We start from the raw sequence: 15,647 nt of genomic DNA on the forward strand, positions 1-15,647 counted from the left end.
CCCCACCCCGGTCTATGTCTTTTTTTTTTTTACATTCCAGAGTTTAGCACCGTGGTTTACACATAGTAGGCATTTAATAATTTTTAAAAGTAAAATTGGAATTAAATTAGATAAACAAGTGACTGGTCTTGTCAAGAGAAGTAAATATTGCATTGTGATTAAATATTTGACTAATTTATCTCTGTGTAGTTTTCTTATTAATTTATTTATTCATTTTATGGTATTAATGATGCTTTTTTTGTTTTGTTTTTAACACTACAGTCATCAGGCTTCTTCTTTCCTTGTGAAAAATTCAGTGCATAGGAATATGAGTGTGCATGTATGGAAATGTGGTCCATTCTACCCTTGTTGGTACTTTCTCATGATCTTTGGGGCTTCCAAACATTTTCACTGGCCCTGATCTTGTGCTCGTTTCCCCACAGAAAGATATTAGAATTAATTCATATTTTGTGATCTAAAGAAAGAAGATTAATAATTCACATTCATTACAGTGAGCAAATTCATATTGGATAAATGAGAATTATTTTCATGGAATTAAAACTTATTGCTGCTCTTCAGTGTATGCTACATGGCTGCTGTCTACAGTCATTTTAATTACAGATTAGAACAAGACTGGGATGTGGGATGATAACTGAGGACATGCTAATGTAGGTTTTTGGATTTAAAAGTTTAGGATGCTTTACAAAACCTGACCGATTCATGCAGCAGGAAAGGGGATGACCACTTGTTTGATCATTTTAAGGAGGAACAAATCTGTGATTTCATCTATTATAGGGAAATCTTAGTGCATGAAGTTAGTGTGTCCCTTCACTGATTTAAATCAGCATTTTTTTTCCTGCAACTCATAATCTTGAAGAGTCATTAAGAGGTTAAGTGACTGCGGTAGGGTGATACATCACTGTCTGTCAGAGGCGGCATGTGAATCCAGTTCATCTTGACTCTCAGGCCAGCCCTCTATTCATGAAACCCTGCTGCCACTTGGGTCATATGAGAAAAATGGTCAGAAATGATCAGAAAATTATATGACCAGCTCAACCTATTATAGCACTGTTCTCACATCAGCTCTGTGAGGTAGGCACCTTATGTATACTATTCCCATTTTCCAGATGAACTTGAAGCTAGAGAGATGAAGTTATTTACTCAAACAATTAGCAAGAGCTTTCCTCCTCCACAAGGCCACTCCTAATCACCACTTCCTTATTCTGGTTGTTAGTACCTCCCCATTTGAAATCACCTTGTATTTACTCTGGATGTGTCTCTTATTTACTTATAAGTATATAAGTATTTACTTATAAGTATTTACTTATATACTTATAAGTATACTTATTTACTTATAAGTATAATATATGCTATTTCCTCAAATAGAATGTAAGCTCCGTGTGGGTAGGGACTCTTCCATTTTTGTCACTTTCCCCCAAGTGCCTAGCAGAGTGCATGGCACATAGTAGGTGCTCAATAAATGCTTGCTTGCTTGAGGTGTAAGAGCCAGGAACTAAACCCAGATCATGTAACCCCAAGAGTAGCAGACAGCTTTGTGGCTGAGAACAATGAGTGTTCCATTTGGAGTCATGAAGATATCAGTTCAAATTCCGCATCCTGAGAAGAGCTTGTAACCCCGGGTAAGTCACTTAACATCTCACACAGTTTTCTCATTTGTAAAACAAAGATAATAAGAGTACTTTCCTTTCATGGTTATGGTGAGGATCAAAGGAGTTAACATGCTTAAGGGGCTTTGCAAACCTGAAAGTGCTACAGAATAATAATTATTATAATTATGATATTTGATGTTTATATAATTATTATAATTAATTACTTATTCTTATTATTATAATTATTATTGATAATCATTACAGTTAACATCATACATCACTGTAATTATTGTGACAATGATCTTCTTCTTATAGATTTTGAATACTTGGGAATCCTTGGCGTCTACCTGAGGTAGAGCGATCAGGGTTATTCTCAGGCCACTGAAATTTAGAGGATGCTTTTTGACCTTAGAAACAATGGAATTTAGCACCTAGTTAGCAAGAATAATTCATTAAAATAAGCATCTACCAAATGGGCAACTTCCTCTGCCCCCCAGGGCATAGTTTTTGAAGTTTTCTTTTTCTTCAAGAAATGTTAGTTATGGCTTTGAACTTCACCAGAAGAAGCATATCACAGTAATTTAATTTCTTAGATAGAATTCCCCAGTGCTGCTTTCATGGTGGTGGTATTCCTAATCCTTCCTCCTCTACTCCTTGATGCTTATAGTCATTAGATTGCAAGCTGATTGAGGGCAGGGGCTATCTTTTGCCACTTTTTATATCTAAAGTGCTTACTACACTGCCTGCCATATTGTAGGCACTTAATGAATATTTATTTATTGTCAATTGATCTCAATTCTATTGTTAGTTGGCTCTCCATTCCCAGGGAGTAAAATCTAAAAGAGTATTAAATGGTTAGGCAAGAGTAGAGAGGCAGAATTGTGTGGTAGACAGACCACTGAATCTGGAGATTGGAAATAAGGATTCAAATAACAGCTTTGCTTCTCACTACCTGGGTGGCCTTGGGTGAGTCATTTCCCTTCTGGGCTCAGGTTTCTCATCTATAAAATAAGGTCTGGGACATGATGATCACTAGTGTCTCTTACAATTCTAGATCTTCTGATACTACATTTTGAGCTTGAAGAATTATATGAGAAGGATCGGGGAAATCTAGAGCTGAGAGGCCATCTAATCCTTCATTTGAGAGATGAGCAAACTGAAGCCTCAGGAGCTAAAGTGATTGTGTTCAAGGTAATAAACTTTAGAGGCAGGATTTGAACTAGATCTTCTAGCTCCAGAGCCAATGATCTCTCCACCGTGCCCTGTCATGTGCCTCACTGGGCTGTTGGCTGAATAGACCCTGCCTTTAGGGCAGAATTAGGGTTGGGCATGACTTGGTATCAGAAAGACCCAAGTTCAAATCCTACTTGTGACTTGACCACAAGCAAGTTACTTAAACCATCTGAGCCACAGTTTCCTCATCTGCAAAATGGGAATAATAATAGTATACCAAGCAAGATTAGTAAGGTAAAATGCATTGTAAACTTTAGAGCACTGTACACACATTGTCAGTCATCTTTACTTGTTCTTCTCGCAGCAGAGACCAACCCAAGAAAATGGTCAGTGAAAACTACACCAGGGTTACTGAGTTCGTTTTCCTGGGCTTGGAGTATTATCCCCAGCTGAAGGTCATCCTGTTCATGCTCTTTCTGTTCTTCTATCTCCTCACCATGATGGGCAACCTGGGAATGATCATCTTAATTCGGATTGATGCCCGCCTTCACAGCCCCATGTATTTTTTCCTTAGCCACTTATCGTTTGTGGACATCAGTTTCTCTTCTGTGGTAGCCCCCAAGATGCTGAGAGACTTCTTTGAGGAGAGAAAGACCATCTCTTTCCTGGGCTGTGCCTTGCAGCAATGGTTCTTTGGGTTTTTTGTGGCCACCGAGTGCTTTCTGTTGGCCTCCATGGCCTACGACCGTTATGTGGCGATCTGTAACCCCCTGCTTTACTCTGTGGCCATGTCCCAGAGACTCTGCATCCAGCTGGTGATTGGGCCCTACACTGTTGGATTCATGAACACCATGACACACACGACAGCTACTTTCTGTCTTCCCTTCTGTGGTCCTGATGTCATCAATCACTTCTTCTGTGACATATCTCCCCTGCTGTCCCTTGTATGTGCTGATACCAGCTTTAACAAGTTGTTAGTTTTCATTGTGGCTGGAGCTGTTGGAGTATTCAGTGGTCTGACCATTCTTGTCTCCTATGTCTATATCCTCATGGCCATCCTCAGGATCCGGTCTGTAGAAGGGAGAAGGAAAGCCTTCTCTACCTGTTCTTCCCACCTTACTGCTGTTGCCATCTTGTATGGGACCCTCTTTTTCATCTATGTGAGACCTGGTGCGATTTTCTCTCTGGATCTTAACAAAGTTGTCTCTGTATTTTATACTGCAGTGATCCCCATGTTGAACCCCCTCATCTATAGCCTGAGGAACAAGGAGGTCAAAGATGCCTTCCATAGGACAATTGCTAAAAGGAAGTTTTGTATCAAAAATTAAATTCTTCTGCAGGAAAGGAAATGGGATAAATTCCTCACCAGGTTGCACAAGATCATTAAATCGTACATGTTTCTAGAATTCTAGGACACTGAACTTCATTACTGCTTTCACATGGTCCGTATGCTTCTCTTCCATGGAGAATAATTTCACAGGAACACATTATTCTATCAGTCTGCTTATCTACTCTATCTAATCACGCCTTCAGCATATGCTGTCTTTTCCTTCAACGGAGTTTGTTTTATTGGAAACTTTTCTTTCTGCATATATACATAAGTATAGACACAGACATGCACACATACATGTGTGCATATACACATATTATTTACACAGATATATGTGTCTGTGGATACACACACACACCCACACACCATATAAAAACACCAGTAATAACTACTTCTGTTCTTGGCTATCCAAAGATGTTTTTCACGATGCCTCCTTGCTACTGGGCTCCCCAAATGTGGTACAATGGCCTTCTTCCTACTGGGAAAACCTGGAAAAATATGGGACTTCATAATTCTTTTGTATCCTTAGATATCTGTGAGTTAGAATCATTGGGCAATGGACCAATTCCTATCTTAGGATCTAGGATACTGTTGTGACCCTGAGAGAAGCCAGGAGTTTCTATGGATAGCACAACTGGTTACCTAAAGTGACTACTAAGAAAAACATATCTTTGAAAATGGTTTATTTCTGGGTTCCCTTAGGGGACTTAAATTTCCTTAACAAAATCCCAAGGGTATAGGAAGAGAAACAGAAGCCTCCAGTATTATAGATAAGTCAATCGACCTAACTAAAAACACCCTAGATCCCCAGGCTTCTGAGTTCATCTTGCCTGGATCCCCTAGCACTACACCTTAGGGTTAATTCTAGTCACTTTTGTCTTCCTCACTGGCTTCACCCCTTAAAAGGAAGCATTTCCTATGGCTTTGTCCTCAATTCTCTTCTCTCAGTTGGCAATCTATTCCACTTCTATGCCTCCAACTATCACCTGTATGGACATTCAAATCCATATCTCCTGTTTAACTTTCCCCTACACCCTGCCCAAATTACCATCCAATATTTTTAATTGCTTCTCAAGATTTCCCTGGGGCCCACTGGCACCACAAAATATCCAAAAGCAAGAATCCTGCTTCCTTCCATACCTGCCCCTACTCCCAACTTCTCTATTTTTGCTAAGGATAACATCATCCTCCCAGTCACTTTAGCTTCAAACCTTGGAGTCTTTTTTGACTCTTTCTTCTTCAGCTAGGTTGTGCAGTGGATAGAACACTGTGCCAGAAGTTAGACTTTCTGAGTTCAAATCCACCCTCAGACATTGACTAGCTGTGTGATCCTGGGGAAGTCACCTAACCCTCTTTACCTCAGTTTCCTCATCTGTAAAATGAACTAGAGAAGGAAATGGCAAACCATACCAGTATCTTTGCCAAGAAAACTCCAAACGGGGTCATGAAGGGTCTGACATGACTGAAAAGACTGAACAACAATAACAACAGATTTAAACACTAGGTTTCTTGACTCCCTGGTCAGGACTCTATCCATGACTTCTCTGCCTCCCATTTCAATGTTGATCAGGGAAGAGCTTGGCAGTAAGGCGAACCTTGATAACCTGGACTGTACTGGTAGGGATAGAGTTCACTTGAATAGTTTTTGAGATAGGGGCTCACAATCAGGGATTTAACTGGAGTTACAAGGAATTGCCTAGCCACTCATCTGCTGGCAGACACAAAGGACTTTAGTTTAGCACTTAGCAAGGCAGGCAAAATAATAGACTTAAACTTAGCATGAGTTGTTCTGCTGGCTTTTTGTTTGTTTGTTTGCCTGGCTAGGTATTGTGGGTTTTAGTCAAGGTATAAAATAATACCGATGTAGCTTTTACTCAATTAATCAATCAGTTAGTCAGTCCACAAACATCTATTAAGCTTTCACTATATGCCAGAGGCTGGGCTAGGTGTTGGAGATGTAAAGACAAAAGTTGAACAGTCATTACCGAAGAGGAGTTTAGAATTTAGTATGGAGGAGACATATTGTACAAATGTGTTGTTATTTTTCAGTCATATCTAAGTCTTTATGACTTCATTTGGGATTTTCTTGGCAAAGACACTGGAGTGGTTTGCCATTTCCTTCTCCAGCTCATTTTACAGATGTGGAAACAGAGGCAAACAAGGTTAAGTGACTTGCTCAAGGTCACACAGCTAGGAAGTGTCTAAGGCAGGATTTGAACTCAGATCTTCCTGACTCCAAGTTAGGCTTTCTATCTACTGTGCCACATAGTTGCCTCAATATATCTATCCATAGTTAGAAGCTGAATGGTCCAGAAAGGGACACAGAGGAACAACAATTAGATAAGTAGGAGGAAAATTGAAAGAACTTCTAAATGAGAATCTCTGGACGCCACTCCTCTGTAGATGGCAGCAGAGAGCTCTTGAAAAACTGAGGCCCAGCAAATGGTAAAGTAACTCAGAGAACATAAGACTGAAGGACATTTCTAGCAAAGAGGGCAAGTCTTAGTGCAGAGAAGCAAAGAGGTGTGTATTGACATCCTCAGAGGATACGAATAGTAGCTCTGTGCTGTCGAAGGCATAAGTTACTCTTGACACTCTGTACATGTGTCCTTCCATGTGTGTTCTCCATGCCAGTGCCCTGGACCCATGGGGTTCATGAAATATGTACTTTTCCTGGTCTCATGTATTCCTTCAATGAATCCTTCATGGTTATTCCTTGGTCTTTTATATATGTGCTTTCTCCCACTGGTGGTAGAACAACCCAATGTGTGCATGGAGAAAGGGGAGATATTTCATTAGCAATTCATTTGCTGTTTGATTAAATGTCTTTTCTTTTTAATAATGAGTCCTCTGGTTGACTGGTAGAAACAAACTAATGGTAGAGGCTCCTGACCAGTGGTTTTGAGTGGGCCCTGACCCACAGAGTACCTCTAACCTGAAGTGGCCTTTTCTAGGTAGCCAAGTTGGAGGTAGGCAGGTGATACAATAATGTATTAATTTTTGGAGATAGTTATCTTATTTACCTCCTATCTCCCTCTGCATCTAACACATCTTAAATATTAAATAAATATTTGTTGAATTGAAATAGTTAAGAAGCTTTTCAACATTTTCACATATTAGCCACAGTATAGTAGAAAGCACACTGAATTGGGAGCCAGAGGACCTTAATTTGAATCTTGGCTTTGCTTCTCCTTGCCTATGTCACTGAGCCACAGTTTCCTTATTTATGAAGTGAGAAGTTGAGTTATGAAATCTATAAAGTCCTTTTCAGCTCAAAGTCTATACGGCGGTGGGGAACCTGTGGCTTCGAGGCCACATGTGGCCTCGAAGCCACAGGTTCCCCACCCCGGATACTATTATCTTTGCTATGCTATAGAATTATGAAGCCTCAGAGACAAAAGAGACCTCAAAGTTCACCTCGTCTAATCATTATCTAACTGAGAAACATCTCTCTAATATCTCTGAAAATGACTAGTTTCAATCTCTGTCTCTCTGTCTCTCTGTTGCTGTCTCTCTGTCTCTGTCTCTGTTTTTCACTGGTTCCATTCCTGCTGCCAGCTAGACACACTTGCATCTTCCTCATCCTTAAGAAAACACACAAAACACTCCCCTCACCATAGCTTACCACTTCAGTTAGTTGTTATAATATATCTCTTCTTTATTCATGGCCAGACTCCTTCAAAATTCACTTGGTGCTTCGACTTTTTCTCTTCTCATGTCTATAACGTCACGTCTGACCTCATCACTCAACTGGAACTGCTCTCTCTAGAGTTACCAGTGATTTTTTTTCTTGCCTAATCTGGTGTCTTTTTCTTAATCCTCATGCTGTTTGTCCTTTATGCTACATTTGCTACTCTTAAGATCTGCTTCTAAATATTCCCTCTTTGGGCTTTGATAACACTGATGTCTCGTGATTCTCTTTTTTCCTTCCTGCTCTTTTTTAGACTCTTGCTTCATTATCATCCATGTCAAGCTCTCTAACTGGGAATAGACACCAAAGCTTTCTCTTTTTCCTCAGTAGTCTTTCACTTGGTGACCTCATTAGTTGATACGGGTTTAGTTGTCATTTCTAAGCAGATGACTCACAGATGCAGGTTTTTAGAACTATTCTCTTTCTTGAGAGAATTTTCATTACAAACTACTTATTGACATTTCAACCTGTATGTCTATTGTTCAGTTATTCAGTTACGTCAAACTCTGCATGACCCCATGGAATTGTCCATGGGGGTTTTCTTGGCAAAAATACTGGTATACTTTGCCATTTCCTTCTCCAGTGTGACCCCATTTTACAGATGAGGAACTGAGGCAAATAGGGGTGAAGTGATTTGCCCAGGGTCACATAGTACATGTCTGAGGCTGCATTTGAACTTGGATCTTCCTGACTCCAGGCCTAGTGCTGTATGCACTGTACCAACCAGCTGCCCCATGTCTTGTAGGAATCTCTAAAATCAACATGTCCAAAATAGAACTCATTCTTTCCTCCTTGCCCTCTTTTTCCCAGGTCAACTTTCTTGCAAACTTCCCTACTCCTTTTGAGGGTGATGCTATTCTTCCAGTCTTTTAAGTTCACAATATGCATCCAATGAGCTTCCAAATTTTGTTCTTTCTATCCCACAGCATCTCTTACATCTTACTCCTTATCTCTACTAATACATCAGCCCAGTTCAGACTCTCAACAACTTTTGCCTAGACTATTGACTTAGCCTCTTAATTAGTCTCCCTGTCTCAAATCCCTTCCCATTGCAACCTACCCCCTATACAATTACCAAACTGGTTTTCCTAAAGTACCAATCTGACCATGTCACTTTCCAACATGACAAACATGAGGAAATTCCTATTACTTCTAGTATCAAATGAAACTCCATCAAGCATTTAAAACTCATCACAAGATAATCTTTTTCTTCCTTTTCATCCTCTCTAATATGCACTCTATATTCTTGCCATTCTGACTGCTCCTTCCACATGAGCCTCCATTTCCTGCCTCTAAATATCATACACATACGTGTGGTCTCCATTGTTAGGATGTAAGTTCTTATGAACAAAGATTAATTCGCTTTTGTCTTTGTGTCCCTATGGCTTATCATGGTGTTTGACACATAGTAGGTGCTTACTTATCATGTGTTTGAATGACTGAACCAACCTGCACTTGAAGAACTTCAAGGAAAAGGAACTCATAACCTGTCATTCAAGGTGGGGTCATTTTCAATTATTCAGAATTTGTTGTTGTTTCCTCCCCTTTATGTTGGGCCTACCCTTCCTTTGTAGCTTCTTTCAAGTTCTTCTAGTTCTACCTTCTGGAGCCCAACAGAATGAATTTAATGAAGTCATCTATCATTCTATCTTGTACTGCTCTTTTTTTCAGCTCACAAGTATTTTCCTTTTCTTTTTATTTTCTTCTCCATGTTGGACATCCCCAGTTTCTTCAACCCATCCTCAGTGGCATGGTAGCTCATGCATGTTCAGCCAAGGTGTTACGGATACTTAATGATACTTTTTGAGGAGTCACAAGAGTCATTGCTTAGATTAACATGGGTTTTGAAGACTGTTGTCTTATTCAAAGGAAACCAATAAGGAAAGAGAAAGATGTCTCAGAAGAAAACATTTAAGAAATTGAATCTCTGTGGACTTGTTTAAGGTGTGAATATAGTTAAGACTTTTAAATTATTTTCCCCTTTGTTAACACTATAAGTCCCAAGGAAGGAGACACTTGAGGGATATTAGCTCCCCTAGAAAAAAAAAGAGAGAAATATCATGTAAGCAGACCCAACCAGGTAAATTTTTGGAAAGAAATCATTTTACCTTCAAGGAGGCAGGAAGATTCCACAGTGAAAGTGAATGAGAATAAAACCAAAAACTACTGGGAAATATTGCCACCTCTGTGAGCCACAGTGGTGCAGAAGAGAAGTAAAGGAGGAAGTGTGAGGGTGAGACAAAGAATACTGAGAAACAAAACATTGGATATTGCATTCTGATTGTGATCTTGTGTTTTTTTAAAACCTCTACGAATAAAACAAAGAGGCTCTCAGAAAATGTAAGTTGAGTCATTTCTAATCCACTCTACCCCCTACCACCATTAAAAAAAAAAAAAACAAACCTCAGCTTTCATTAGAAAAAGAAGCAATTTGCAGAGCAGTTCTGCCCTCTACCTCCCCCAAGTAGGACATTCAAATGAAAAGTAAGGGACTATGGTTTGGTTATCTTATAGATTATAATCATTCATCAGGGATTTTGATGATGACTACTATCTAGAGCTTGGGGTTTCCATTGGCAAACAAGTTGACTTCAACCAATTCAACTACTGTTCCACTTCCTTTCTGGTCCTCTATGGGCTAAAACTGTTCAGAATGAAAAAGGTCCTCCTGAAGCTGTGGGAAACATAGCAGAGCAGAGAGAATTTAGAATGGGACGACAGGTGTGTGAGGTGAGAACAGTTGAAAGACATGTTACTTGAGAAAATAGTAAAATTATTTACTTTAAATAACAAAAATAGTATCTTCTCCCTTCCTTTCAGCCAATGAAGAAGTTTTATCTGCCTTTACTTCAGAATTTAATGTCAATGGATCTTTGATCTCATAGCCATGGGTTTTCCCTTCGGGGGTAAAAAGTTCATCCACAATTTCTCATTCCAACCTGTGTAAGAAGGATCACAAAAAGGCATTCAGTTTCCTCAAGTTGGGTATTTAGAAGTAAATACTTCATTAAATTTTTTTTAAATATTAAAAATACTCCTTTGCTTGAAAGAGTTTGGATATGGTTTTTATTAAAGGCATGTTTCTATTGTAAACAGTGAACATTAGCTCTCACTAAAGAGCCTCATGGAATTCAGTGATTTCCTTCCCTATTGGGTTTTCCATATAGAAAAGGGGAAAATGTGAGAATTTCCTCCAAGATAGTCAGCCCTTTTAGAGCAGGGAGGAAATACTTGGTTCCTCCATAGGACATCCTTAGATGTAGGTTTCATTGTAGAAATATTGGCATCCTTATTAGGAGTTTGGTTAATGTGAATTGTCATGAGAGTACCTTGGGAGACTGGTGGTCACCTAGAGGAAAACCAGTGTACTGAATTTCAATCAACTGAATACAAATTAAGTTCTACTTTAATTTTCTTTCTGAGAGGTAAGTGGACTGGACTCTGGTAGTATGGGTAGGGTAGGGGTATAAACTATACAATGACCATTGTTTTGTTTAATTTCCCCAGTTAAACAGTTTTGTTTAACTTTTAAAATGTGTATATCTATGTTTTGTTTCCTTTTTCTAGCTTTATGAAGTAGAATAAGGACATGAAATTGATTGTTTTAATATTTTAATTTGTCTCTTTGCTCTGAATTTCTTCCTTCTCCAACCCATCCTCCCCATGGCTGCCGCTTTGATATCCTTAAAGCACACATTACTCTTCATACAAAATCGTCTCAAGAATAAAATTTTAAATCCTCAGTATGGCATTTAAAGCCTTGAATAATATAAAAATCTTTCCAATCTTCTTTTATACACACACACACACACACACATATATAAAATGTGTGTATGTATATGTGTATATACACATATACATACACATACACAAATACATATACACACCTCATATATATGTATATGTATATCAGAAGGATTAGATTAATTAAGGCTTTAAATGATAACAGCTAGGGATATCAAAAAAGTGTATGCACGGTACTTGTCACTTGAGCTTTGCTTTGAAATAAGCTAAGAATTCCACAAAGAAATGTAGAATTCCAGTGGATGTAAACAAGGAATGTATTGCAGACCAAGATTACTAATCTGTGCAAAGCCACAGAGGTAAAATATAGAATGTGGTATATCAGGGACAGCTATCACTCCAATTTGATGGGAAAGGTATGTGTGATATATGTATATGTATATGTACACGTATATGTATATGTATATGCATGTGTGTATATATGTGTATATATACACATATATGTTTGCATATATGTATATACACATACATACATATATACATACTGTAGTTGTTAAAATCTTTCACCCTCATAATTATTTCATATTAATTTATGTATTTTTTGGTATTTATTTGCCTGTTCATATACCATAGTCTCACACTAGCTGGATGGCAGAGGGGATAAAGTACTGTGTCTGGAGTCAGAAAGACCCAACTTCAAATCTAACCTCAGACATTTAGTAGCTGTTTGACCCTGGGCAAATTATTTAACCCCATCTCAGTTTCCTCAAATGTAAAATGAGGATGATAATAGGACCTACCTTTCAGCATTTTTATGAGGATCAAACGTGATGAAATTCGTGCAGTGCTTAGCACAGTGCATGACACGTAAGCATTTAATAAAAGCTTTCCCCTCTCCCCCCGATCAAATGTGAGAATTACAAATGTAAGCTTTTTGTAGGGAGAAATTCCTTTTTTGTATTTGTATTGTACTAGAGCTTGGTATAGGAGCCTTGCACAGAGTAGGCATTTAATGTGTTTGTTGAGTTGAATTGTTTTTATATTAGTGGATTATGTGTCTATGTTTGTGTGTGTTTATGTATATGTGTATGTGTGTGTACATATTGAATTACCAGTCCAAGATTGAAGAAAGAATAACTTAGGAAGGAATTGGATCTCTGTTTCTAGCTTTTTAAAACTATTATCACTTTTTAGGTTAGGGATGACCTTGTATCCAAATTCTCATACTCAGTATTGAAAAAGATTGGTTGAACTTGGCTCCTTGAAATACAGGGGCCATAGGGGCAGCTAGGTGGCACAATGGATAGAGCACTGGCCCTGGAATCAGGAGGACCTGAGTTCAAATCTAGCCTCAGACAATAACACTTACTAGCTGTGTGACCCTGGCCAAGTCACTTAACCCCAATTGCCTCACCAAAATATGTATGTGTGTGTGTGTGTGTGTGTGTGCATATATATATACACACACACACACACACACACATATATATGTATATGTATATGGTGGCCATGTCACTCCCTGCTCAAGAAACTGTAGTGGCTCTCTAGGGTAAAATTCAGACTTGGTTAGCTTTACAATCCATCATGATTTATCTCCAACAGGTCTTTCCATAATCCTTGCATATTATTTCATTCAAATGCCCTATATCTCCATCAGGGCAACCTCCCCAGCATTTAGCTCAGGCTTGGGAATACAGCAAGTACTTAATAAATCCTTGTTGACTGCCTAACTACTAGCTCTTTCCAATACAATACCTTCTGTTGCCCATCCAGATGTCTTTGCCCACACAGGCTGTGCCTCATGCATGGAGGAAACTCTCTTCTCATCTCTTTAGCTTCCTCATAAAGGATCAGTTCAAGTACACTTCCTTTAAGAAACCCATCCTGAGCCCCCTTATATGCTAGCACCCTTTCCTCCCAATTACATTGTAACTGTTTTGTATCTATTTTGAATGATTGAATGTGAAAATTTGAATGTGTATAAATTCTGATGTATTTTTATTAAAGAAAGCACTAATGATAGTATTAGTTTGGGGAAAACAAAACAAAAAGAAACCTTCATTGAATGTGTCCATGGCTGAATTGAAAAGAAATTTGTGTAAAGAGTGAATTGTTCATTTAGGAATCAAAAGACCTGAGATTTTTTTTTGACCTTTTTATTTACCATGATTGTATCTTTCAGCAGACCATTTAAACACACTGAACCTCAGCCTCATTATCTATAAAATGGGGGTAATAGTACCCATTTTGTCTCATACAATTTTTAGGAAGGTCGGGTGAGATAATGAAGATGAAAGCAATTTGAAATATGCAAAATCAAATAAAAATGGAAGGTTATTATAGTACTATGATGGTTAGGATAATGATAAGGAAAGGACTAGTGATTTTAATGGAATGGGGAACTCACAGATGAGGAAACTCCTCCTACCAATTCAGAGAAGGTTCTGACTCAGAGTCTTAGAGACATGCTTAAAGCACCATTAAGTGCTTGCTCAAGTTAAGTGACTTTCCTAGGGTCACACAGCCAATATATGTCAGACTCAGCACTTGAACTCATGTCTTCCTGACTTTAACACCAGCTGTCTATCCATTATGCCATTTGACATATCTCTTTTTCTTAATAATAATAATTAATAATATCAGCAAATGAATGAAATGTATTGCCAATAGAAGTGTATCTGGGATCCTAGTAAATTTGGTTGTCTTTCTCTCACTGGCTGGTGGATTAGGTCTGGGTCAGTGTACAGCTATGGACATTCATGCTGGAAGGCATCAATTCCAAATATATTGTCTTTTTGTCTTTTTCTCAGCAGAGACCACCAGGAATAAATGGCCAATGGAAACTACACCAGGGTCATGGAGTTCATTTTTGTGGGTTTGAAGTGTCATCCTAAGCTGCAAGTCATCCTTTTTGTGCTGTTTCTGTCCTTTTATCTCTTCAATCTGACAGGAAACCTGGGAATGATCTTCCTTATCCGAACTGATGCCCGCCTTCACACCCCCATGTATTTTTTCCTTAGCCACTTATCGTTTGTGGACATCAGTTTCTCTTCTGTGGTAGCCCCCAAGATGCTGAGAGACTTCTTTGAGGAGAGAAAGACCATCTCTTTCCTGGGCTGTGCCTTGCAGCAATGGTTCTTTGGATTTTTTGTGGCCACCGAATGCTTCCTCTTGGCATTGATGGCCTACGATCGCTATGTGGCTATCTGTAACCCCCTGCTTTACTCTGTGGCCATGTCCCAGAGACTCTGCATCCAGCTTGTGTCTGGTCCCTATGCTGCAGGTTTCACAAGCACCATGACTCATACCACTGCTGCTTTCCATCTCCCCTTCTGTGGCCCAAATGTCATCAATCATTTCTTTTGTGACATCTCACCTCTCTTTACTCTCATCTGTGCTGACATCTCAGTCAACAAGATTGTCCTTTTTGTCATGGCTGGATCAGTGCTGGTGTTCAGTGGGCTGATAATCGTTGTGTCCTACATCTACATCCTCATAGCCATCCTCAGAATCCGTTCTGCTGAGGGAAGGCGCAAAGCCTTTTCTACCTGTTCCTCCCACCTAACTGCCGTCAGCATCTTTTATGGGACCCTCTTCTTCATCTACGTGCGGCCCAGCGCTAGCTTCTCCCTGGACCTCAATAAGGTGGTGTCTGTATTCTACACAGCAGTGATACCCATGTTGAACCCCCTCATTTACAGCTTGAGGAACAAAGAAGTTAAAGACGCCATCCAGAGGACCATTTCTAAAATCAAGTTTTGTATCAGCAATTAAATTCTTCCCTAGAATAAGTAATGGGATATATCCTTGTAAAGTTGGGCACGCTCTTAAAATTTCCTTGCACAATTCTTATTGTTCTGGGCACTTGGCACCTTTCTGTAGCTTGCAGTCTCCACTTCATTTTTTGTTTCTCTGGAAATGTTTTAAAAATGCATTTCTATTTTTCTTTTTGGTCTGCATTTTCTTTTGCAACATGGCTAATATGGGAAATGTTTTGCATCACTTCACATTTCTAATCTGTATAAAATTGCTTGCCTTCTCAAAGAAGGGGAGAAGAGGAAGGAAGGGAGAGAATTTAAAACTCAAAATTAAAAAAAAACTAATATTAAATATTTTTGTT

The 15,647-nt window shown here is 38.9% G+C and overlaps 2 protein-coding genes across 2 annotated transcripts; both read left to right on the forward strand.

The window, feature by feature from the left end:
• The first annotated feature begins 3,145 nt into the window (after positions 1-3,145).
• On the forward strand, positions 3,146-4,090 carry LOC114041505 (olfactory receptor 1009-like). Its single transcript, XM_027859964.1, has one exon. It carries the CDS (start codon positions 3,146-3,148, stop codon positions 4,088-4,090), a length of 945 nt encoding a protein of 314 aa, XP_027715765.1.
• A 10,266-nt stretch (positions 4,091-14,356) lies between these two features.
• LOC114041482 (olfactory receptor 1009-like) lies at positions 14,357-15,301 on the forward strand. Its single transcript, XM_027859942.1, has one exon. It carries the CDS (start codon positions 14,357-14,359, stop codon positions 15,299-15,301), a length of 945 nt encoding a protein of 314 aa, XP_027715743.1.
• Positions 15,302-15,647: the final 346 nt, after the last annotated feature.

The sequence above is a fragment of the Vombatus ursinus genome, unplaced genomic scaffold (assembly GCF_900497805.2).
Source record: "Vombatus ursinus unplaced genomic scaffold, bare-nosed wombat genome assembly UNPS02014174.1, whole genome shotgun sequence".
In the NCBI taxonomy this organism is placed as follows: Eukaryota; Metazoa; Chordata; class Mammalia; order Diprotodontia; family Vombatidae; genus Vombatus; species Vombatus ursinus.

Bases quoted from the DNA above. Each gene is read 5' to 3' on its own strand.
- LOC114041505 (XM_027859964.1), top strand. From the start codon at position 3,146: ATGGTCAGTGAAAACTACACCAGGGTTACTGAGTTCGTTTTCCTGGGC.
- LOC114041482 (XM_027859942.1), top strand. From the start codon at position 14,357: ATGGCCAATGGAAACTACACCAGGGTCATGGAGTTCATTTTTGTGGGT.